General features: G+C 37.4%; 1 protein-coding gene across 1 annotated transcript in view; it reads right to left on the minus strand.

Moving 5' to 3' along the window:
* The window catches only part of CNTN1 (contactin 1), a 262,071-nt gene that overhangs the window by 39,916 nt on the left and 194,882 nt on the right, over window positions 1-27,273 (minus strand). Inside the window, exons 12-17 of the mRNA XM_074827442.1 lie at window positions 26,474-26,624; window positions 25,852-25,979; window positions 23,031-23,206; window positions 10,869-10,989; window positions 5,991-6,149; window positions 2,579-2,728 (exon numbers count right to left, since the gene is read on the minus strand). Of these exons, the coding sequence (XP_074683543.1) occupies window positions 2,579-2,728; window positions 5,991-6,149; window positions 10,869-10,989; window positions 23,031-23,206; window positions 25,852-25,979; window positions 26,474-26,624 (885 nt within the window). The remainder of the gene's footprint in view (window positions 1-2,578; window positions 2,729-5,990; window positions 6,150-10,868; window positions 10,990-23,030; window positions 23,207-25,851; window positions 25,980-26,473; window positions 26,625-27,273) is intronic.

Consider the following 27,273-nt stretch of genomic DNA (forward strand, 5'->3'; position numbering starts at 1 on the left):
TACTCCCTAAGTGCTTTCACACTATTTAAGATGTTTGCTGAGGCCTTCTCTGAGGGTCAGCTGAGGAGAAACACAAAGCAGAGAAGAATTAATGTGTTCAGAAAGGATAAAAATACATAACAATAAATTTGAAATGGAAATCGGAATTCAGTGCATGGTTTGCATTATTTATTTGTGGCCTTCCAGAAAACAAATTAGTGGAGAACGAGACTAAACATACGTATCATGACAGCTCAAGAGGAAGCTTGAACTTATTACTCAACCTTCTTATTACTGAAATACACAGTAGTCACACTATCTATGATAAGCATATAACTTCAGGGCTAAGTTAGAAGCAGAGGTTTGCTAGAATACTTAAGTAGTCAATGAAGATACACAGGCTTCCAAAGAGAAAAAAGCCTGTCTAATTAATGTCTTACAAATCACCCTTTTCAAGAGAATCTCCCTCATTCTCTCAGCCATTAAACCCAGGTTTCTCTCTCCATTAAGACCACGTTACTAATTTGGACAGCTATACTTAGACAATTACTCGAATGTATCCAGAAGCTAAAATACATAAAAGCAGACTTTCCACTGAATTTCAAGAAATCACTGTGAAATGTGTTATTGCTGAAGCAAGCAGATTTCATTAGAAAGAAAAATCATAGCACACAGTCTTAGCATGGTAAGATTACTGAATAATTACTGAAATTACAGTTATCTACAAGAAGAGAGACTTCAGAACTGAAAAAGACACTGATCACATTTAACAGACATTAGTTGTCACTCATACAGTACAACAAAGACACAGCACTGTTTGTTGTTGTTTAACACCAACAAATGTTAAAAACAACTACAATGTGTGGATATGGGTTGTTGTTTGTGCAATGAAGTATTTACCTTCTTCAGATCTACATGAAAATGCACACGCACTATTGGTTCTGTAGTACCCTGGAAGTTGACAGTGAACCTAAACCTTATTGTTGCTGTTCATAACAAATTCCAGCTCCTGGCAGGAAACGCACTTGAGCACAGAAGATCATCTACAAACGTTACTGATTTACACTCTATTTTGGCATGGCAAGAAGTGCTGACTGATGCCTAGGAACGCTACATTAACATTTTGCTTTGTTTCACCAAAAATGTCTTGCAGTCTGCCAGAGATGACAATGGCGCTGTGCATGGGGAATCAGACAAAAGACTAAACAGACTACCTCTCACAAAGGCATTGCATCCCGCCACAAAACTGGAGGATATGCCATTTGCTGGGAGGCTACAACAAATGCCATAAACATGGCACACTGCAAGCTGCAGGACACTATCACTACTCCACCTGTGGGTATTATTTCCCTTCGCTTTCTGTCTCTTTTCAGAAATGTCTATTGTGCACCAGGCACTCCAAGAAGCATGTGTAGATTTCTCATTTAGATTTCTGGGTCTTCAAATACAGCTGCTGAGTCATAAAACCTATGATGCTGATAGTCAATTTTATAGATAGTAGTTTCCTTTTACTTTAGTATTAAAGTTCTGTGGTTTTTCCTTCCCTGTCCAGATTAATTCAACCAATCTATATTTCCTTTCTCCCCAAGCAACAAAATTTTTAATGGACCAAATGTGAGTCCTTTTTAATAAATGCTTTGAAATTTGCAATGCAAATACCTTTTATTTTGAAAATACTATCGAATCAAAGCAATGACCTAGCAAGTGTAATTGCAAAAACTAATTTTTACACCTTGGTTTTGCATTTTTAGTTTCAAGTCTCCAGCTATGGGCCAACAATTCTAAATTTATTTAGGCTGCATATGGGTGCTAATATGTGTTAAGGAACATATACTGGTATACAGGCTTTGTTGGATACAGTCTTTTTTGCAGTGATACATTACCTCCTAGAGCACTGCTGTTATCTCCTTTATACAGTCAAACCAGACTGTATTATCTTCAATAGTACCATCTAATTCCTCATTTTGGAGAATTCATTTTTAAAAGGACGTGCCTGAGCCTAAAGGATAACCTTAAATATGCTCTGAGATTTTAACATGGAGCAATTATACTGATAAGGGCATATGTTGTGTTGGATAATGTCACATCTTAACGTGGAATAAGACACAAGACCAAACCTTCAATCACAGAAAAATGGCATTATCTAGTATAACACACATCCTGTCATGTATTCTTTAGTTAGAACACAAACGAAACAGCAAATGGGCATTTTCCTTGTTAAACACATGCATGTTTTCACCCAAGTTCTGTACCCTGGTCCCAAGCATGTGCATGCATTCATACACACACAACCTGACTGATACATCTATCCATGGGGGATCTCTGAAAGATACAGTATGATTCTGTGTCAGCAATGGAGGCAAATTTGCCATTTGTATCACAATGTTTCTTCCCTGTCTGCTTTGATGATATCACATCTGGACAGTCTGGTATTTGCTTACTGAAAATCTATAGTAGTGGGTGGCTGAAAATACATTCTCTAGACCTGCATTTTATAAAGTGCTTTTTTAAAATAAAAAAACAAAATTACAAAATTGATTAATAAAAATGTGAAAATTAGGAAGTACATTAAAAAACTTGACATTTTCTGTTTACGTACGAGCTCCTTCAGTTCTAATTCTCTGTGATGGCATACTAGGTTCTCCCGTCCCCAGAGTGTTTGTTGCTATTATCCGGAACTCATATTCCATCCACGGAATTAAATCAATCACTGTAGCAGATTCCATATTTCCTTCAATATCTGATGGTTCTAAAAAAAAAAAGAAATCGCTTTAGAAAACAGCATTTTTACAAGGTCAGCCAACAATGTGGTTGATTTCAACAAAACTACTGCTATTCTGCAACCACACACAACCAACTGAAGGAAACTTGATGTTGTGCATTAGAAATACCACATTTACAGAGTACTCATGGCGGTGACTGGGAATTTGGAAACTATGACACTATCTTGGATAAACCCTTACAGAGTTGTAAGTTTTAACTGGGTGCGAACTAGCAAAAGAAGTACAGGTAGTTATGAGGTATCCTTACTAATGACATATTGTAGTTGTAGAATTTCATTTTACCTACAGACAAATGTAATGAGAAATCTGGAATGCAAAACCAGTAAAATAAAAATTCATGATATAGACAAGGGCTACACATGTGTAAATGTACGGTTCAATCAATTGATAAGGAGTGGTTTATAAAATGTGGTCATATTTTGGTGCTCCTTATTAGTGAGCATGTTACAACTTGCTACCTAGTTCTGATCCAACAAGGGTAAGTGTTCTTGTAATTCCTGCAAAAAGACTTATTGTCATAAGGATGAGCTTCTTCACTATAAATAAAATGTGTAACTCATGATTCTTTGTCTACAAATCACAAACAGGGGCTGTTTCTAAAGCTGTCTACAGTTATAGAAAGACAGAAGATTTTCACTTATTGCGTGGGCCAAGAGTTGTTTGTCAAATTAGTCTTGGGTTCAAAGCAAGATGAGAAATGAGATATTCTGCACTAGAAAGGCAGCTGATTTAGAATTAAACTATGAATGCAATGGCTGCAAAAAAATCAGGCATGGCAGTGTAAGCACTGGATGGCAACACAACTTTTCTCTACTTAATGAACGTTAAATTTTTCATTACAAAGTGAGGCCCTGAAGGAGAAAGAAAACCACTCCATTTTCTTTCCACCTGCCTACCACCCTCCCTCATCCTTACTCAAATTATTTTTCTGTTCAGTCAGCAGAGCCATTGCAAACCACCTATGGCATCCAAGCTAGAATATAAATTTGGCATTCCTTTTCCTGAGCTACTTTCAATCTCTTAATTTAATTTTACTGTGCCACAGATTCCCAGAATAATTATGAATACTCAACACGATGAGAATCTGATCCCCTTAACTGGAAAGAGCAACACAAATGTAAACAACTTATTACATAACCCATTCATATGTATTTCCACACTGTGAGATAGAATACACTTTCTTCATAGAACACACTCAATATTATGTAACCTGAGATGAGTGATTTGGTTTGGGAATAATGGTAGTAGCAATAATAACAACAATATTTCCAAAGTGTAATGCCAAAGATATATTTTTTTGGTCCACACATAGCAGCATTAAATGATAGCCTAAACACTGATGAAAGATCAATTTGGACTGTTCATCATGCTTCTTTCATATGAAAGTGAACATCGAGCCAAACTGGGGGGAGCTCAGAAATTAAATAAAAGCTTGCAGTTGTGCCAGTGATGGTTGCTATGGTGATTTTACCTATTTTTTGCTGGAATCGTCTATTAATCAAAATTACTCAGTGTGGTTCAAATGAAAAAGCAATGATTTTGAAAATGCTAGAATAGTTCATTTCAACTTTTCAAAAATGAATAATTTATATCTTTCCTGCTAGGTTCTTAAAAAAGGAGTTCAACAATCTAGATTCCTCACTGTCCCACTCAAGATGTGAATCCCACCAACATGCTACAGGATAAGATTCAAAGTCTGACTGCATGCCTCACCGACTATCTCATTAATTCCGTGATGCAGAACTTAAGAGATGCAGAGAAGTGTATCCCATCGTGCCTAAAACACTGCAAATAGGGAAGCTTCCTGAGAAGTGAGAGAGATGGGTTCAAGTGTCTGCTCTGAACCAGACAGAGCGAAGATCCGAATCCAACACTTTTATCTCCTACACACATTTCTAGTTCCAGTAACACACAGCACAAAAGGAAGCAGGATCACAGCTGCCATCCCGTTTATAAATTCTTCCTGTAACCTCATTTCTTTCCAATTCCTTTTTTTTTTTTTTTAAATTAAAAGGAAAAAAAATGAATAGGAAATAAAATAAAATTTATCCTGAAAAAAGCAGAGGCTGGTCTAAAAGGATCCTCCCTCCTGTGTATATTGTTACTGAAGCAAATCATCAGTTACTTGAAGAGCTCTAATTCCTACATTAATTATTTTTCTAAAGTTCAAAGAAATCTATTCTACAGAAACTACTAAACAAGATATAAGAGATAGGAAGTGACTGAGGAACCTTCTAGTTTTATTTTCCAAGCTAGTTCAACCTAAGTCATATACTGGTGCTGGCTGTTGGAAGTAATTATATACAAAGGAGCTACATATACTACATATTCTAGAAGAGAAATGTGATTTAAGGCAGTAGGCCTAGTATTTTTAACTTTTTACTTTAAAAATCTAACAGATTTTCAGATTAGCGTGTCAAAGTCTATTTCTTAGATATCTATCTCTGTAGTTTCAAAGGACAACTTAAATGAAAGACAATAGCTGAAACTGTTATTAGTATTTAGAAATGCTGAGTATGTGATGCCCTAATTCACAGAAAAGCATTTAATTTATAATTTATTATGGTAGCATAATGAATTGCACTGACAGAATAATTCTGTATAGCTTTTGGCAACGCTATCCTTCATGAAGCATTCAAAGATACTAGTAGTTTAACAATATTTTCATAATGCATGCATTTATGTTAAATCTTGTAAAGAAATAAACATTAGTATGCCCTGTGTTCAGGTAGGTGTCTTCTCAGCTGCAATTATGTGGCACAATGATGACATCCAGTGGTTAGAAAGATAATCCTAGCTATGTTTTCTCTAGGAGTGCCAGTTTTAACCCAACTGGAGCTTAGTCTGCTCCCAGGAAAAAGCAGATGATTTTAACCAACTTTCTGCATAACAAATACAGAAATGAAGACACCTGCTCGTGATCCAAATTAACCTGTGATTAAATTTTTATGATTCTAGTAGTTGATGTAGAATTTTTCAAGCAACAAGGGAAGAGGCAAAAACCAGATGAAAGCTCTGGCCTGTTCTTTTCCATATTTCTTGATATTCAGTTCAGACCCTCCAAGTGCTGGGAACAAACCTGCTGACAACACACTGACAGGATGGTACCTGCTCCCAAACCCTGTAGCAGACATTAACAGCATCCCTGGTTTCCTTTTATTGTGACTATTTTCTGATTAGACAAGCTTTAACACCTATTGACTTTATTACTTCTGGCATTACTCTTACCTGTTTTGGCATCTTTCCACTCTTCAGATAGAAAGGTTTTTGACTGGATAGTGTATTTAGAAATAGGGCTATGATTGTCTGTTCCACGACTCCAGGTAAGTGCTACAGCAGTGTCTCTAATTTCTTCTACTCTTATACCTCCGGGAGGGCCTGGAGGACCTGAGAAAAAAAGATTGGTAGTTCAATTCACAAATTAAATACTCTGAAAATGAAAGTTCACTAAATTTCCTACTTAAATTTTTAAGACACAAGGCTTTCAAGTATCACTTTCTACTTAAGAACAAACTGAAAATGTATATATATATTTTAATACTCACAGAGTGATTCAGAGGATAAATGCTCTTGCATCCAACAACTACCAAATGAAACTTCCATAACTCCTGCCGAAGTAGTAAAATTTAGATTTTCTTAAGTGAAAAAAACAATACTTTGAAACTGTTGCTGCTCTTTTTTTGAACAACGGTCAGAAAAATAAGTACAAAATCTTCCTTCCTAAATTCCACCTAAGGATGACCTTATTGTGGGCCCACCTTTAATCTACACTTCTGCTTGTGCCATATTGCCCCTGACTGGAATTTATATGGAAAATGTTGTAACTTATATTGGAGAAAAATCATACTTTGAAAGACATTTCTATAGACCTCTTCGCATTTCTCTTGGCCTTCATATTACCCCAATGTGGTAAACCCATCATCAGATTCAGATTTCCTGCAGACTAATATAACTTGAGTGAAAGCAGAACTAGACATTTTTTCTCTACAGTTCAACAAAAGCCTTCCCCCAACAAGAATTTCAAAAATCCATGCCAAAATGTGGAATCCACTACACTCACTGAACTAAAAGCAATCTTGCAAACTACATGGGTGAAATCAAACAACCTCTGTGCACCACAATAACCCCACAAAGATGCCCACGAAGGAACGGAAGCACTAAGCTGTCAAAGGGAAAACATTTTTCACAAAACAGCCCTTCCACATCTGCCCTTTCAGTCTTGATCAGCAAAAAGAACCTATAAAATAATTTCTAAAGAGTATTTTCTTTTCAAAAGATACTTGTGAAGATTAATTTTAAAATTCATAGCTCTAATGAATATAAAAAGTCATGAACTAACAGATGTTGGCTTGATGGCACATTACTATGCTCCCAACACCCAGCTTAATCATCACAGGTAGAAGTTGCTTGCCCTAAATTAGTTCACAGTCTCATCTCTATGCTTTTCAAGTATTAAATACTATTTCTGCTCAAACCAACTACTCAAAATAATGGCAATTATTCTCAATCCATATTTGGCTTTAAGTTTGTCAGTTGTACTTCAGATCTGGAGAGGCAGGCCTCTTCCCAAAACTTGCCTGTTTTTCCCAGGTGTATCACTAAACCCAGTAAGTAGTATTACATCTCTTTCCCAAACCTCATCTGATTTATTCCTGAACAATAACAACAGACAAAAACTGCTGAAGTGAATGCTTGCATTTTTCTAAATGAATTTTTAAAATTTTAAAATGTTTCTTCTAAGTACTACTAATCCCACACCTCTCCTTTGTGTGGGTAACTTTTTTATCATTGCTGTGCTGTGCCTTGCTCCCCAGAAGAGAGACTAAAATGTACAGATCAACAGGCACAGGTGATTTTTTCATAGACTAGAAAGCTAAGAAAAGAATGATGCAAGCACATACATATGTGAGTACAGGAATCTTCATCTGTAAAAGACACCACAATGTTCAGTAAGCTGTGCTAAAACCCTCAAATTTACAGTAATTCTGTAATCCAAAGCTTAGCACCTACTTACAAATTCGGCCTATAGGTATTTTCAGATCATTCTTTTCCTACTGACTGTTCTGGTTTTGTTATTATGCTTCTGTTTTAGATGATACACACGTTATGTGATATATATTAACTGTTGTGTAAAAACAGAGACAATGCATTAGAACTATTGAGAAGTATTTTCTGATTCCACATTCAGAGATAATAATATGCCAACATGATTCAGGTAATTATCCAACAATCTGATTGAACAAGTCCCAGAGCATATTAAAAAAACCAACAAGAAATAACAGGATATATTTCTCTGCAGTATTTACAGACAAACCACAGAAAAACAAAACAAAAACAACTCAGCAAAAAGAATGGAATGAGGTTTCTACATCAGATCTAAACACACAGTGTGCCAAATGTATCTTCAGCTCTTGAGCTCTTTTTCTCCATAAATCTGAGGAAAAGGAATCAAATGAAATTAACTGAATCAAACAAATATACTACTATATATTGTTGTTCCTAGGTTTCAATGAATTTATCCTTCTAATAAGCAAGCAATTCCATTACCGACTCCAAAAGTATTCAAATTTATACCAGTTCCTTAAAGAATATATATGCCATTGTTTAAAAAGAAATAAGCATGACCACTCTACGCAATCTATTGGGCTATGGACTACAACTTTGACAACCAAATTCCTGACTGTTTCTTCTCCTAAGATCCAAGAATATAGTCACCATTTAGTATCCTTGGGAAAATGTACATCATTTGACTACTGGATTGTTCATAACCAACTTCTGTTAAAATTCAAACCTTGGCATTGAAAACTAATCTGCTAATTAGATGTTCCTGGACCTCTCCAAGAGTCTTTCAAGGTAAGGACTAAATGCATCACTGCATGTGGAAACAGTCTCTTGCTCTTCCCAGAGGATGTGCAAAGTAGAAGTTGTTGCTAAGAGCTGATTTTTAAGATGAGGCTTGTTAGTCATCTCTTCACTCTGGTAATGTGCATATTTGCTAGCCCAGCCCTAAGGACTCAGGTAGGTAAGGCCTGAGAGACCTGTTCTCCTGCAAGACTGTTCACTTCAGAAGCCCTCAAGCTGGAAGGTATGGAAAGGTTCATCAGCCTCAAGATCTTTCTCTCCTTTTCTTTAGGAGATCTCTCTTACAGCTTCTCACCTCACTATCAAAGTTTTTGAAAATGGCATGTGTCAGGAAACACAAAGGGCCAGCTGCTCCCTCAGGAAAGCTGAGCCAGAACCCGTGAGTAGCCCCAGGGCTGGCAGTTCCTTCAACAGTGGGGCACAGTTCTGCACAATCTGAATGTAGTGGGCAGAGCCGGGTGCTGATATGGCAGTCCTAGGTACCACAAGCAATGAATCAGGTGCATCTAGGTGACAAACTACTGCACATATCCAAGCAGTCCATCCAGGAGACAAGCTACCTACAGCATAGGTCTGAAGTCCATCCAGGAGGCAGGGCCAGAGACAGAGCTGGAAGCAGGCATGTCTGTAACATAGCTCCAGTCAGGGCTGAAGGTCCAGGGCTGAGCTTAATGGGGATCCAGGGCCTATGGGCAGTAGCACGGGTGGGTGTGCTGGGTGAAGCTGATCGGGGCCATTAAGGCCTGTTGGTGCATTCAGGGGCCTGACAGTCTTCAGTGTACTAGTATCACTAGCAATTCTGAACACAACAACATTTTTAATACTCTGAGATCACATAGGACAATCCATATGAGCTGTTGAATTGTTTTGTGGACAGACAAAATATCCTAATGTGTCTGCATGAACAGTGGCTATCCTTTACTGCTTCATTGCTGAGATGCTCGGGAGACTAGCTCTGTGTTTTCACACTTTGCTGTTGCCTCTTTCAGCAATGCAGTGAAACTGTACTGTCCCCTTTGTCATATTCCATCAGATACTTAACCTTGCCCCTGTAAGATGCTGAGTCTTCCACTGACAAAAATGAGAATTACTCAGCACTAAGCAGAACTGTGTTCATCAGATTAAATACAAATGTTGAGCATAAAATGAATGTCAATTTCTCCCACAACATAACCTCAGAGCAATGATTCTAATTATAATTACTGGGTGGGAAGGATAATCAGAAGCTTGATAAGACACCTCGTCTCTATTTTTAAAAGGAATTGCTTGCATGATACTAAGGCACATGAACCGACCCTTCTCTTTTTCTTTGCAGATGTATTCTGCAGTTTCACCACTTATCATATTTGCTTCAACATTTCATCTAAAACTGATGACATTTCACTGGCTGTTAACATCCAGCAAAAAATAAATGCAGAAATATTCAAGTCCACAACATCCCCAGATGACAGAAATTCAGAATCAAGGCACAAGCTACACTTCGGCTGCTATACAGATCTATAGTATAACTGGAACATGGGGCAAAACATGACAGCAATGTGGGTCCAAGTACAAGTTACGTCTGCTTTGAATTGTCAGCATTACAGAGCATTAGCACTTCAGAACGTGTTATACCTGGACGCACAAAACAGAGTAAAATGCCCAAAGGACATGAAGTAACTCACACTATTGAAACTATGCATTGTAACAGATCGTGTAGGATACGTACTGCATGAGCAAGCACAGTGTTTTGAGACCGCAGTAGCACTTAACAGACATGAATCAGTTAATAATGGAGTGATAACCTCAGCCCCAAATGTCCTGGTTTCTGTCATTTGGAAACTAGAAATCCTTTTAATATAGGCTTAGTATTATGCACAATAATTTAATCCATAAAGCTTTATGAGAAAAGAGAAGTGGTTTCTTAAAAATGTTATACAGTGGATACATTGAAATGATACTCAAAATCTGTTTTTAATAATGAACACCAAATTAAACTGTCTTTAAAATTACTTTAACATAAGGAAAATACCCATAATAAACAAATCTTTATTGCTTTTCAGGAAAACACACACTCAGTCGGACCTCTAAATGTCTGGAATAGAATCAGTACCCTAAGTAGACTTTAAGGACTTTGCATGCTCATGCAGTTCTCCGTTTAATTTCTGTCATTTCTTGAGAAATAGCATATTCTAAACAACCAGAAACACTCTGATTGTCTAGGTGAAAACCAGCCATATTTCTGTTTTACCTGGAAAACCTTACCTCTTACCACAAGGTCAGCTGAAGCCGAGGAATTATCCACAATTGTCTGAGCAGTGCACGTGTACCTCCCTGCGTGCCGCAGCTGAACATTTTTAATGAGCAGCTCACCGTTGGATTTAATCTGTCACAAAAATAGCATTTAGTGAAGCTGGTAAACATCCTTGTACAGCTATGTGATACATGTCTACACATCCCTCCCAACTGATATACAGTGGTTGCTATTACTAAAGAAGCAAGTGCTTACTTTGAGAATTGATCACCCTCAAAGATACATCTGATTTATATGACAGCTGTTGAAAGTGTCCTGTATTTCCTGAGGAGCTGCTGCTCTTTACCAGACATGAAAAAACCAGATGTCTTAGTAAATGTTTTATTAAAAGCCAACATCTCCCTTTTACTTTTTGAAACCCATATCTGAACATTAGTCAAGAATCTTTTCATAAACAGCAATCAGATGATTTTTCTGCACCATTACTTGCTTTTTTATGCATGTTTGCATGATAACATGTCATGGAGTCCTACTAATAGAGCAGGATACTGTTTAGCTCTTCCTTTACAAGCCTAAAGCAGTGTGAACGTTTTTTATCATGGAGAGGCTACAATCACAACCTAAATAAAGATGCACCAAAGAGATACTAAAATGCAGCAACTGTGAAGAAACAATAACGTTCAACACGTGTCACAGCTCCTTAGAGGAAAGATCACCCGCGTTGTGCGCAGTGGTGCTGGTGATGGGCAGGACGATGACAGTAACCGTAACCCCCATGGCGGGGGGCTGGGCTGCTGGGGCTCCAGGCTGGCTCTGAGACAGCACAGTCCAGGGCGCCCCCTTCCTTTGGTGACCCGGGATGGGGTGCACCCAGACAGCAACCCGGTGAGGCCTCAGCCAGGGCTGACCCCCTGCTGCTGGAGCCACTGTTGAGCTGAAATGCTGCCTTTTGGGTCTACCAGAAGTACAGCTCCCATCATGGCACAGCCCCGCCCGGCCGTGGGCCCTGATGAGCAGTCAGCCGACTTCCCAGCCTGACTGTGGTCTGGCCTCCTCATGATGGACCTGCCCAGCCACCCCTGGGCTGGGCCCAGCCCCGGCTGCTGCCACCAGACCAGCCCTGCTCCTCTCCCTTGGGCCGTGCGGGACAAGGCCCTCACTGGCGAGGCCCCTGCCCTGCTGCCCATGCTATCCACCCCGGCTCGGCTCTCGCTGCTCCCTGGCACACGGCATCAGGATCTTCAGGGAAGCAGTTTACCATTCAGCGAGGCTTATACCCTCTTCACCAATGCTAGACTATCGGGAAAATACATAGCTATATTGCTAGATGGCTCTAAGGTCCACTGTCTGCTGCTACATGTGGCTGTACAGATGGCAAACTGAATACAGTATTTTTGTCCTATGACACTTCTGTGAACCCACTGAGCAACTAGATGTGCACCTGTAGGTGCACAAGGAGTAGAAGAGAGACGACTATATACACCACAGCTATTCTTAATGAAAAACACATTTTATGTTAATAAAGATAGTTATACAAATGTTTAAAAATAACACACTTGAAATGTTTGGTTTATCTATCCTACATTTTATTCCAAAAAAACATTACAAGGTTAAATCATGGGGTTATACATGTGTTAGTTTTAAAGGTATGTCAGAAAAAAACCCAATATTCTCTCCAAAATATATCTGATTCCTTTCATGGAAGACAAAATGTTATAAAAGACTAATAGATGTATCTATACCACACTAAATCGAAAGGGGCAACATTCAGATTTCCTATCTCACCACAGATTGTTCAGAAATACAATTTAAAAAAAAAACCCTCAAACACTGAGATAATTCACTGCAATCCTGAAACCTTCACATGCAGGAACAAACAGAATTCAGATGCAAAACGGTACATAAAAAAGAAACTGCTAAATATTTAGGTGTAAGAACTAGTGCTATCATCATGGAAGGTTCTAGAGAACAACAAAGACCTTCAATACAATCGCAAATATTAAGGGCTGTCATTAGCATCTCTGCATTTAGACATTCTGAAGAAATGAAATAAAGCTATGTCATTTAGTTTATGTTTCCTGATTGAAGAAGAGGAGGAAAAAAAGTAAGGTTAAATCTTTTCCAAATGTTCTGAAACTAGAATGCCAGTTTAGAGTCTATGTTTAGGGGAGATAAAAATAGCCAGATAAAACTATCATTTTGCTTTCCAAACTCCAGTGAGGATTTTGGATGCCAGCTTCAAATTCTGCTGGCACAAAATTTCAGCATGAACTGAAATCTGTTAATACCAATTTTTCTGGTCCAACATAAGAATTTACATCTTTAAGAAATTACTGAGGTAAACCATTGATTGGATAAAAAGAGAAACAAGCACACATGAAAGAAACTGCTTAATTCTGGCTATACTTCAGCTGATTGCCTCACAGGGTCAGAGAAATGCAGGTTACACTGTACCTTTTCAATTTTTGAGTGACACAAGTGCTGTTAGTAATGATCAAACAGATTAGTTGGATCAGTGAACAATCCAATATTCTTGATATATTTCTGACCATTTCTCTTTTAGTTATTATTAAACTATGTCCAGATATGTATCTTTTATTTTTTCCACACTTTTCACTCAAGACTGATATGACAGGGCTTTTAATTTAATTTTCCAAAGTGCATTCAGGATACAGACATGAGGTGAGTCTGGAACAGTGGCATTTCTCTGTAGGTGCCCCCCCACTTTATTCATGAGAACTCCAGGGGCGCTGCCTTCAAGGACTACTGTGGGGATTTGAAAATCTGTGGGGATTTCTGCATAAGTGAACACTGGTTAGCTGCCTGACTAATCACATGTAAACCTGTTTTGTCTACAGTGGGCTAATCAATGCTGTCAACAGTTTTCAGAAAGAAAAATCAATGGGAGTATCAGTACTTCTACTGGAGCAGAGAGAGTGGTTCCGTGTTCCTCTGTCCTCCAAAAAATTACAACAAAGAAGCTGCAGAAGTCCAAACTCCTTGAGTCTGCAGTTTCTGCTTTTTTTTTTTTTCCTGTTTTGTTCTTATTAGTTTTGGTTTTAATAGAAGAGACAAACAGTCCTCTATTTGAGTGCTGTGTATAAATCTTTGGTTTAACACTAAATGTCATCCTAGAAAGAACGACACTGCCTGTGAAGCTCTGATCATTTGCACTTTGATCTGCAAATACACATAAGCAAAGGCTGGGCAAAGCAACAAGGTTTAGAAAAACCGCATAATCTTAGAATTCTCATAATCATATTATTACTTCAATAACAAATGATTACAAATTCTTAATAGTCTTAGTACTCACTAATTCCTATGTTAGCACTTTAATTAAAATACTTCCTTATATTTATTAATGATGTGCCCATATACTTGTTCTAACATTAATTTCCCATATGGGAATTTGGTCTTAAAACCTATCGATGAAAAACAGATGGGAAAATGTAACATGATTTAAAAATCAACAACCCATAGATGTGGAATCGTATCTTGTTGGTTCAGAAGGTCTCCTGTAGAGCAAGGTTTTATGCAGTTGGTGATGAAGCTCTCCATACCTCAGAAGAAGCCTAAGTTCTTGGTGGTAAAAGAAGAGCTTACAAAGCAAATAAAGAGCATGGGCATCAGCAAATTCTGTCCACAAATTAGATATGAATGCACTGTATGTTTTCATTCAAAAACCTCAGCTTGGCTAAGTTTAAAAATGCCTTCCTTAACTCAGAGAAAACTGATTCACAGACTGGAAATAGTGATAGCAGTACTGAGGGATGTTCCAAGGGTATCTGTGGTTCGCCACTCAGTTATTTACCAAGTTTCAAGCAAAGACTTTCATCATATGAACCCTATATTTAAGCTTTAATAGTGATGTCAAAAATAGCATTGTACGACCTGTTTCTGAGATTCACTGTTCTCTTCTGACTATCACCTTTGCCAGTGCACTAAATTACTGAAAAACCATCAGAACATGCCCCTGTGTGATCAAAAATCATTTACAGGAATCTAGTCTTTTGACTGAAAGCAGTATCTGCTTCTGTTGGGACCTCAGAGACAATAACAGAACTTTCGTTAGTATGAAGCTAACAAGCCCTTTGTAATAATACAACTAAGTTGACAGAAATAGATGAACCTGGTAAGCAGAGTCTTTTTTAATTCAGGTTCGAAAACTAGACATCTGAGCTTCAGAGTTGCTTAACACACAGTGGAGGTAAGATGATAAGAGAACCGATAAAGAAGTAATGTGGAAGAGATAGGACTCTTAGTGATTACATCAGCTTTTCCAAAGCTAGTAATAATTTAAAACATCTTTTTCTATTACTTGTACCTAAAATTATTAACTCTAAGTGAATTCACGTGAATTGTTTTGTTCCTGCCTGTAGAGGATCTGCTATGTGGTAGATGCAAGTAGAACAGATAATCCAACAGCTGTTGACGAATGTTAATGTGATTATAGTTGTTTTCCTGATATTGAGATCAGAGATGACATGGGGACAACACCACCAATGCAGCTCTATTGTCTCAATCCTATTCACACAAGAGATTATTTCACTTTGTTTTATAAGCCATGGCTGGCATGGAAGTTACGGGTAAATAAAAAACCGAGCAGGATAACGATGAGAGTCATTCCCACTGAAGAATCTCTTCCTTCAGTGAACTATATTTATATGTAAAGGAAGTACAGTGCTAATTCTACCCCTGAAATGTGGACTGGGAAATATTTCCAACAAATATATTTTTCTTCCCCATTCAGCATACCGCTGAGAATGCCTGAGGACACTGTGCTCTGTACCAGCATCCCTGTGGTGATATGCCCTGTTATTTAATTTCCTACAGCAGAAAAAGCCTAGGTACTTGTTGACTTGTTGACTTACACTCATGGCTCACAACTTTACAGCTGATGATGAAAATTCACACTGCAAACTACATTTCTCTGAGTAGTGCTCACATCTGACTTTCTCAGCTCCTGCTACGTAACTAGGGGTGGTATATGGATTCTGGTAGTTTGTGAAGTCTCACAAGCACATAAAATTACAGTCAACTGATTTTGCACTGTATTTTTTTAAGTCTAGCACAGAAGTTGGCATATCTTGATCCTCTAAACAGACTACATTTCTTTGTGCTGGAAACAGCACTGTGGATTAATAATAGGTTTCCTCAAAGGCTTCTTTCTGTCACAGCTAACTGCTCGTTGGCTTCACCATCAGACTATGTCTTCTTCTTTCCTTCCCCTCCTTGCTTTTAACCACTGACTCCATCCATCTCATTCCATGCTCACTACGTTACTATTAGGCCCTAGCCTCTAAATTTTACCCCAAACCTAGCCAAAATAAGTGATTTCCAACTCACTCATGTCTAAAGTGTCTCCCTAATACATCAAGGCACTGAAAGCAACATACTGAGACAATGCCTTTGGAGAGTCCTGCGACTTTTTTTCATAAAAAGCAGTAGCTCAGCTGATTTGCTTGGCCATGCTTCATGCTTCACCTGCCCCCTCAATATATTCAGCAAATTGTACTGAATGAGCTCACTGTGACGCTGTCTCCCAGGTTTTGTTCCAATCCATACACAGCCTCTTCTTCCTCATCAGCGGGTAACTACGCTTTCTTATCTAAACATTTTTCTCTAATTCTTCAGTTCTCCTCCTAAAGTTTCTATTGATTTCCTGTCATATAGCGGTAGCTAGACTCCACACTGCAAGGAGGATTGCCAGGCGAAGCAGTGAGGAAAAATTAAAATCTTCATGTCTTTTCCGCTGCAGAAAACTGTGGAATGCACAAGGAGATATTTATACAATAAAACTAAGTGTCTACTCGGTACTATGTTGAAGCAGGAGCATGTAGTAAAACACCTTTGTCTACCATGTCCAGCCAAGGAACTGCAAATTATAATAATTTACAAAAACCAAGCAGGTATTAAGCTATACTCCTCTAATAGGATTTTTATAGCCCAACTTATTCTCTGTGGTTTACAAAAACAGCTGTTTCAGAGAACCTTCCTTTTTGGCAAATGCTGTCTCCAATCTAGAATTTATCTCACCCATTTTAGACATCTGTAGCATGGATTTTGGTATCTGAACTAACCACCTTTTACAGTCAAAGTGAAGAAACAGGCCCTTCCATGTGTGATTTACTTTAATGTAAAGTAACTGCCTGGCCACACATCTCCAGAATATTATGAATGTGGTCCTAGAACACTGCAAAGCTTTCTGTACTTTGGAGAGGAATAAAGTAAGAATAATAATATTTGCATAAGGAAAAAAAAGCTTTTGAGAATACAGTGAAGTCCATGCTATTGAAGGTTAACTGTATGATGGTTGCAGGGACACCAGCACAAGTTACACACAGACAGCTTGGATTCAGAAATGACTTCAAAGCTAAACAGAGCCTGAGCTATGAGCCCTGCAAGTTCTGGGCTGAAAATGTTTGGTTGTCTCTGTACCATGTCCCTGAACCTATGAACACTGGAAAGCACACTGTGGATTCAGCAGGTCTTAATTCCTGCTCAGTAGCAGTCATGACACAGGTGTGTCAGCATCATCCTGAACAATGCTCCTCATTATGTGAGAGCTCTTTAGTTGGGTGCAATGCTATGCAATGACCAGCATCAACAAAGACACCCTTCTCTCCTGTGAACTCCCCAGAAAAGATTCCCTACCAATTCTGAAAGAAATTCCATCATTAAAGCTGCTGGTAAGGTAAATCATTCCTAAATGTTCAAATGAAATGATTTGACAATTCTCAGAGTGTTAAGATTCCTATTTTGATGGAAATTAGAAAGAACAAAGCATAAAGTTCTATGATACACTTTCTAAAATAACATCATTCTTGCTGGTACTAAGCTTTGGTCCAATACCTTAAATCGTTATTTCAAACACTGGAGTTTCTGCTTGTGGTGAAAGGTGCTGATATCCCATTAGACAAATAATTGTCCACCAGACTATAAATGTATTGGCTGAGCAAAATACTGCTGCCTACTTTCAACATGCCGTACCATCTCTGATACACTTAATTTAACTGTATTTTTTTACACAACTATATTAAACCATCACAGAATCACACAGTAGGTGAAGTCAGAAGGGCTTTCTGATGTGTCTTGTCCAAGGTCCCTGCTCAAAGCAGGGTCAACTGGAACGGGTTGCTCAGGGCCTTCTTCAGTCCAAATATTTTGAATAACTCTATATAAGAGACTCTATAGCCTCTTGAGGCAACCTGTTCCAATGTCTGACCACCTTCACAATGAAAAGGTTTTCCTTATGTTTAATCAGAATTTCCTGTTTTTTTCAGTTGCTGACCATCACCTCTTGTCCACTCACTGGGTGCTAATGAGAAGAGTCTGGCTTCGTCTTCCTTAGTTCCCTCTCACCAGGTATGTATATGTGTTGACAAGATCCTCCTGAGCTTTCTCTTCTGAAGGCTACATAATCCCAGCTCCCTCATACGTCAGATGCTTCAAACTATTAATCATCTCAATCCTACCACTGAGAAGTTCAGCAGAGGGTTTGAGGGCATGCGTCTTTGATTCTTTTCCTTTTACAATAGGAACAAAATGATTGCTTTCTACTTTTCAACATTTTTAAAATACAAAGTGTGAATTTCACAACAAAACTCAAGAAACCAAGAATTTTTGACATGCAAAAATTTCAAGAGAATTCCAAAATTCTCACAACTGAAAAAAAAAGTCATTTATCTTAAAAAAAAAAAAAAAAAAGGCAATGAGCTGCAAATTTCTCTTATAAATAGTCCTGGTGACTCCCAATTTTGCACCTACCATTTGGGAATTCTGTTTTTTGCTGGTTTTGTTTTTGCAGAGGGGAGGGGAACTCAACATCTCAAGTGGGGCTCCATGGAATGTTTTTTTTGATAAATTATGATCACAAAGCAGCATGAAGACTTGAAGCTATCTGATGTAAAAATAAGGATAGTATCTTCTGGGGGATGTAAAAAACACACTGGATGCCAAGAACAGAACTTACAAACCACTTCAGTAATGTACTTTAAATGATTTGGATATTACATGATAGGGTGATAAAAGCCTGCATTTTGGTAGGTGTGAAAGGGTCTCAGGTACCCAAATAAAGTTTTTCCTTATTTTGATAATCTCCCTGCTAATATGAGAAAACATGAGCAAGCAACAAGTCAACTGTCTCTATGTCAAAATTTATTGTTCAGCCTTATTTTATTTTTCAATCACCACATCCTCTTTCTGTTAATTGTTATAAAAGAAAGCTATTTGCAAGCAGGCTAAGTTCCTGAACACTTGTATGGCAATTTAATTTAGTTTAATAAAGATAAAATGTTGAGAAAAATATCAGGGCTTCAGGTTCACAACCTATAAACAATGTAGCAAACAGGAATATTGATGGTATGGAAAGTATTTTAAAATGTATGCATGTCTATATGTGTCTAAGACTATTATAGCCTACATTTGGACTCTTCCTAAGTGTATGTACAAGTTTCTGACTTGAATCAGTTAAATTACGGAGTTCCTCTCCCTGACTATCCATACAACTGGACTAGCGTGGCTCCAAAAGTATAAAACAAAGTTACACACCTTCACATATTAAAGAGAATTTTTTGTAATAAACTTAAAAGAATATACTTATTTGGATGGTATACATTTTTAAAATATATATTAAAAATAAACATTTCAATCTTTAAATATACATGACAAAAAACAGATCCATAAATAACAAATGACTGAGGAACAGAGGAACAACGAATACATATATGACCTAGGATCAGAGGAACAACCATATATAAGGTCAAAAGCAAACAATTTAATAGTAAGATTTCAAAGACTCCATTTGACTCTTCAAAAGCTAACCAATGAATATATATATTTCATTTTAAATATCCCTGTCATAGGAAATCAAAACAGCACTGACAAATGTTCTTTTGATAAATGAGACTTAGTACTAATGCAATGCAAATTAATTTTGCCTTCAGCAAATGATGGAGATTCCAAAGCTTCCATTTAAAGAAAGAAGACTTATGCACGTATTTACATGAATTTCATTAGCATTCCATTATGTGTGACAACAATATTAGTATTATTTTGAGAAATGAAGTACTGTGGCTGTATCAAGTTTCAGCATGTTGATCTCCACTGTCACAGAAATTAATAGTCATATTATCAAGAAGACAGATGAGGATCCTTCATCAACAGGAAATTATAGCACATAAAGGATGCATTACATATCCAGTAATTTTAATATTCATGATGGAATATTTTTTTCTTTTATGTTTGTGAAGGGTTGGGTGGCAGCATGGGACTCTACTGCTTCAAGCCCAGCAGTTAGGGCTGCTGCTGTCAAATGCACAACAGCTCACACCTTTGCATCGGAAAAAGCCTGCGCAAACCTGCCACCCAGTGACTTGAGCTCAGAACTGCCAGAGGTGGAAGCAGTAGGCAGGAGAATATTTCTTTGCTCACACAGGAAGGAAAAAACCTCCTTAATGTAAGAATGCAGTAATATATGAATGGAACAGAAATACTGAAAGTGCATATTCCTCCTAATTACATTCTATAAAAACCTTTGTTGGATTAGTTTAATTTGTTAAAAATTCTGCATTTGTTGTTAATTAAGTGCTGAATCGCCGAATAATGACAAATCACAATTCCAGACTTCAAACGTAATCCTGCTGTCCCCTCTGTCCTGACTGATGAAGACTGAGCTGCCCATGGAAGAGGAACAGAGATTATCTGTACTTGCTTTGCATTTGAAAGCCCAGAACTAAGGCTTAGGAATGCAAAACAAAAAGCAGGCCCTGCTAAAATAATTTCTACCTGTATTGATCATGTGCAAAAGGAACACAACAAACCAAGAAATATCTTTCAGGAAGATGGAGTTACACACGGACAAATAAATTAATTGATGTTTGGATCTAACCTACTTAACTTTAACCGTCTAAGTGAATTAAGAGTTAGTCACTCTTCAGCTACTTCTGCATTCTGTGGAGTATCCACCTCTATCATCTATTGAAAGAGGAAATCTTCCAGCATTAAGATTCAACATCAACATGAAGTGAACCACCTCTTTCTCTCTCTCTCTGCAGACCATATAAGGTCTGGAAAGACCAAGCTAGCCTAACAAATCTAGGCTAATATCAAGCACTTCAATAAAGTATCTAAAATATTGCAGAGTCAATCAGAACTTAGGATCAGGATATCCAGGACCACTGCTATCTGGAAGATGAAACAGGTGGCTGGGAACCTAAATACTCAGTCAATCTTCACAGAGAATTACACCTTACACACTTGCTGAGGCCTTTATTTGGCCCCAGATTTGTTCACTTGAAGTGCTTTGCTAGAAGTTGCCCTAAAATTTAAATCGCATTTCAGAATTAAATTTCCCCTAAAAGAAAAAAAATCCAATTTCCTTCTATTTCATTATTACGAGGAAAACCCAAAAGTGCATGTCAATGATACAAAAACTTTTGTTCAACATATTACTGACAGATGGAGAAAGTTCAAGTTCCTTTCTCTTGCATTACAAAGTCCACTGGTAAAGGCATTTTTACCTTCCTTCCATACTAAAATCACTGATTCACCAACACTTTCAGCCTGATTTTCTGTTTCATGGAACACAATTTCTTCGTGTGACTTCTGTCAGGTAGCTAAAAGCAATCAGCTACATAAAATTTGACAAAAAAAGGGTGGTTTTATTTGTTCTTTTACAAGGAATACATTTAATGGGGCTTTACTCTTTAGGATCTTATTTTGACTGACACTCAGACTCATTCCAGCCTTCATCTAAGGACAAACTAATGTCATTAGAAGGCTGTTCAAGCTTTTTCGATGTACTCCTAGGCACTGATTAGTACTGAAGTGTAAATATAAACCTATCAAAAGCATGGCTTAATAGCCACATGCAGGAAGTGTTCTGAATGATGCTAGTGTACTAGTGTAGATCTACATATTTTGTAACTCCTGAAGCAAAGCAAAATATACTGCAAACTACTTACTACCCTGTTACTAAGTTTGGATATAGACTTTTGGAGGTTTATTGCAGAAAGGGCTTTATGTCTTTGGATATCAATGGATATCAATGTTTTTCAGCTGATCTTAGCATACTCTTACTGGCTTGTTGGATAAGGACTTGCTCTCTCACTGAAAGACGTTTACAACTCAGAAAATGAGCAGACTGAGGCAACTCTGACTCCTCAAAGGACGGTTTTGTTCCAAATCAGAGTGGAATAGTTATGCTTGAAACATCTTCCCACACGGAGGTAAACAGACATTGAAAAAGAAAGCGAGAAAAAGAATCTCTTGGTCCATGCAAAATCAAATAATATTGCCAGCCTAAGAGAAAGACTCTGCAGGAGGTACTGTTACATCATTTTGAACACGGAGCTGAAACTGAACATGGCCCCTGATGTTCCCAGACACTACAGGCACCATTATCAACCTTTTCTTTCCACACCCATAGTTCCTCTTGGGAGCACAAAAACAAAGGTATCTAAATTTGAAGATTTTTGTATCATTTAAACCCAGAACAACAGAATAAATTATACACATGTGGGCAACCACTCTGAGGTTGTTGTTGAATATCAGGTAAATAGCATGTGATTAGACATAACCAGAAGGGATTTCTACTGGAGGTATTAATTTTGAGTAAGCCTGATGGAAGACTGTAAAAAGATAACCATACATGCAAACATGAAAGATCTATGATTACTCTTTCTATGTGCCAAAATGAGTGTCTTTGTATTAACTTGTTTAGCCTTCACACAAACTCTTCTTGCTCAGTGTTTACAGACTGTTTGGCTCCTACCCACCATCTGGCCCAGTCTTGTGCCAAATTCCAGAAATGTTGATGAGAAAAACATGGGTAAGTAAAAGTGAATGCATATGCACACTTTTTCCAAGATAATTTGCACCCTGTTTACCATCAGACTACCTACTTACCAGCTATATTCACTATTAATCAGAGTGCGATTTAACCGAGGTACGAAAATACTTACGTCAATTTAGATACCTGATTTCAGATATCTACCTGCAAGGGTCTCCATGTCTGTAAGACATCTAAATTGTAATTTTATTTTATGTTCTTAGCCTACTGCATCTTTCTAGACCTGAACCAACACAACAGAAAAGTGTAACAGAAAAGACAGCTATTCACAGTAAAGAAAACTGGGCTTTCATGTATTAAATAAGGATCTATAGTATCTTACCATAACATTTCTTTCATAATGTTCGTGCTCTTTCTCAAAATCTATTACAAAGCCATTTAGAGACCAAATAAATGTCAGGTCTAATGTGGGATCATGGGATGCAATGCACTGCATGGTAGCATTCTCTCCAACGGTGACATCAACATTCAACGGAGCTAAAGTAATCCTTGTAGCTTCTGTGAAGTTAACAGCAAACATGGAAAATTCCAATAAATAAATGTTTATCCAAATGTAAGCTCAGTTCCATAACTGTTTAATTATACATTAAACTGCTCCCTCAAACTCTACTTTACACGGTATTCATGCAGCTACATTTCAAAGGACCAAACTAAAGAGAAGAAATTAAACTTTTTACAATTGAAATGTCTAACGTCTATTTATCTGTCCTTTGAAAATGTCTGTGTTTCAAGTCTCTGAATCACATTACTGACTATTTAAAACTATTTTTATTCATTGACTATATCTCAGGTAGAGAGAAGACAGATGATGAATCTTATGTGACTTGTGTTGCATTTCTTGTTTTAATTATAATATTTTTTATGTTTTAAAACCTGTCTCTTTAACAAATGGAAAGTTCTACTCAGTTGTCAGGCTGAGTCAGATTCCATTAGAGCATTGCAGGGACTAAGATCTTAATTTATCTACTGAGAAACAATGTAATGGATGCAGAAGAAACTATGCAAATAGCTACATGTGGAAAGGAAAAGAAAATAATACAACAAAAGGAAGAAAGCTGTATATCCTCCAGCAATGTCTCTTATTATTACAGAAACAAAAGAAGGCTGAGCTCTCATGATACTTGCTGGAGATCTTGGTACATGCATCAAACTCATATGGTAAATTAGCAACACTGGAAGGGACTCACTGGATCACTGAGACCTGCTCCTTTTCTTTCAGAAATTATAATAAAACAAAAAGCCACAGAATATCTTCCTTATGCCATGACACATAATCTCTTTCCCATCAATATGAGAGTGGGAGTAAGGTACTAAAACCTGGAAGACAATAGCCATAAGAGAAGATCTATTGCTACTAGTTAAGACCTAGGTTTGGGCATGCTCCAAGGAGCACACTACACCCCACCATACACAGAGCAGTAAAAAATCCTCAATAAAGCCAACATTTCTTGTCCATCTGCCTTGGTGAGAAACCTTCCCCTGGATACTACTCTAAAATCTAAAACCTGGTTAATACTGAGAATATGAGAATGGCACAACTACTGGCTTCTGCAGAACAGAGTATCTCATAGTGCACTGGAGCAACCTGTTAACATCTGATCTCTAAAGTCCTAGCTACAGACACATGCTTAGGATAGCTGCTCCAGTCTAGCGTTGTACCTGTACATTCAGCATTTGGCTCTACCATACGTAATTTTCTAAATGTTTACATAAAGTACTCTACCAGTCTAAGAAGTTGTGGAAAGAGTGGTCCAGTGGCAGTGAGCAAACAGCATGGGGGAAAAACCATCAGACTTTACAGTGCCTGTCAGCTTCAGATTTAACTTTTTAATTTCCTGTAGTCATGCACAATGTCTGAGAAGTTTTATGGGCCACACAACGTGCTCAGGAACAGTATTTTCAAAGCATTCTTTGCAAGCCCTCATCATTGCACACAATATGAACATAATTTTGAAACATGGCAACTTGATCCTTCTGTTTCCACTGTGATGCAAGGGAGATGTTTTAGTCTTCTGGTTTTCCTTTTTAGATGAATCAGAGCACAATTCTCCAAAATTTTAAGATTTTTTTATACTCAGTTCATAAGGTTTATAAACATATGGTTTAAGTGTTTCACTGTGTGGACTGAGTATGCAAATGTTCTTCATTATTTTAGAAGGTATGATATCACTATTAAGGGACTGGATGTTTATTTACATAACATTTCAAAATAATAAAATGCCTGAGGGTAATATTACGACATAGAAAACTGTCAAAGATGATAAAAAGTAACTGCAAACGTTAAACAAATCTGATTATTCAAAATAAAGCCTTACAATTCATTTGGTACAATAAATTTGGTATAAATCAGCCAGAAAAATGCTTTTATATGATCGGATTATACAGATAAATTCTTACATTAGTACATCAATATTGTGGCATTGAGCTGTCACATCCAGCATGATTTCTGGAACAGACATTAAGAAATACATTTGATAAATGACACTTCTACTATCAGAGATACTTGAAAGACATAGCTGTTCATGAATGTCATCCTTCCTGTCTGTATTCTACAGCTATTTAGTTATTTGACTTCAGATTTAAAATACACAATTAAGGATATCAGTATTCAATCAGTAAATACTAATACCCATAGAGGAAGAGAATTTAATAGTGCAATCATATGGCTATATGCCCCCATATTACAAATTTAATGCATGCTTCTTTAACTGCAATGCTCTCTCAGACTTGCTTACCCCAACAAAAAAAAAAAAAAAACAAACCCAAACAGCTAAGGAAGGTCAGTAAAAGTTCCATTTCTCTGTTTGAGTCATGGGCCCAGAATTACACCTTAGCCTGAGCACTAAGCTACCAAATTGAGTGAATGCATCAAAATGTGTCAATGTAATGGATCAGAATTAATAATCTCTTATGGAAAAATCAACCCTGAAGACTGAGATACAGTCACAGAACTGGTGAAAACATACACAGTTCCTACTGAGCAATATGCTTTAAAAGCATCAATTCATTGTTTAATGAGCACTTAAATTAGAAAGCAAATATATAAAATGGCCTGCAAAAGTAATACAATGCTAGAACAAAAATCAGTGATATTGAATTAAGGGATTCTACCTGAGAGAAACTAATGCAATTTAGAGGTTTACCTGTCATTTCTAGAACACCAGTGCTATTAGCTTTTCCTCGATTATTTTCTGCAAAACAGGTATAGTGACCTTCATCCAGCTTTGTGATGTTGATAATTTCCAGGCTGCCGTCATCCCAGATACGTATGCTATTGAAAGCATAAAAAACACATCAAGAGACATTAGGTTTCCGTATTAGAAAGCAACACTTTCAGTAGAATTGTCGTAAGTGAAAGGACAAACCACAAACATCTCTTGGAAGCTCACATCTAACTACTGCATTTATAAACACTCCTATAGTAAAAAATATTTAAATAGACTGTGGCATGACTAGACACCTCATGTTGCTGGAACAACTGAGTGTACTGTTATTCATTTGTAGTCATTCAAATATTTTTCTTACAGTTTTGTGATCTACTTCAAATTTGAAAGGCAAACAGCACCAAACAGACTGGCTAAAGTTGGATACCCTGCTAGCTATTTGGAGCCACACTGCTAGTAACATTTTGGCATATCATTTTCCTGAAATGACACATTCTCCTGCCCCTGAAATCTGCAAAAGTGAGAACTAGCCTACAGGATAAATAGAACCATAAGGCAGAATTTTTAATATTCACAGTGTCCATGAACAGTCAATACTAACCGGCTCCCATTTACAAGCAATTCTGTTCCTTTGCTCCATGAGAATTTTGGCTTAGGAGCGGCTTTAGGTTTGCATTCAATGATTACCCGTCCCCCTTTAGCTGCTAGGATTTTCTTCTTCATAGGGTTCAGTTCAAAAGTAGGAGGTGAAGCTGAAAGCAAAAATTAACACAAGTACTGCTGTTAGTAATTTTTCTGCAGAATACAATTTATTTGCAACATGAAGGCAAATGACAGAACTATTGACTTGTATACAAGTGTCCATTATTCAGTCCAGTGAGAAAAATATTAACGATACAGAGATATGGTGAGAAGTAGATGGTGACCTAAAAGAAACAGAAAAAATCATTATGTAGTTCTATGCTGTGTTATACCAGAGGTTTCTTTCTGTTGATTTCTGAACCTCCATCTAAGTTTAATCTAACAAGATCAAAGTCCCCAGAAATCAACAGAAAATTCCTCCCTTCCAAAGGCCTTTTGATCAGTCCTAACAAAATTTATATTCCTGAAGGACAATTTCTGTAAAAAGTTGCTCACTCACTCATACTTTCAAATAGTAGTTGGGTTTACTTTTCAGAGGTTTTAACCCCTGTCTAGCAACTTTAAGGTGCCCTTCTTCCTCTTTGTACTTTTCTGTTTGGCCCACTGGCCTTAGGTGCACTCTCAGATGTACAGGAGTAATGAGACATGACTATAGCACGCACCACACTTACGTATCTGAGGTCAAACCTTTGCTTACTAATTTTCTCTTTATTTGTAAACAAATAAAAGAAAAAATGCTTTTAATTATTTTGCATCTCG

The sequence above is a fragment of the Strix aluco genome, chromosome 5 (genome assembly GCF_031877795.1).
Source record: "Strix aluco isolate bStrAlu1 chromosome 5, bStrAlu1.hap1, whole genome shotgun sequence".
In the NCBI taxonomy this organism is placed as follows: domain Eukaryota; kingdom Metazoa; phylum Chordata; class Aves; order Strigiformes; family Strigidae; genus Strix; species Strix aluco.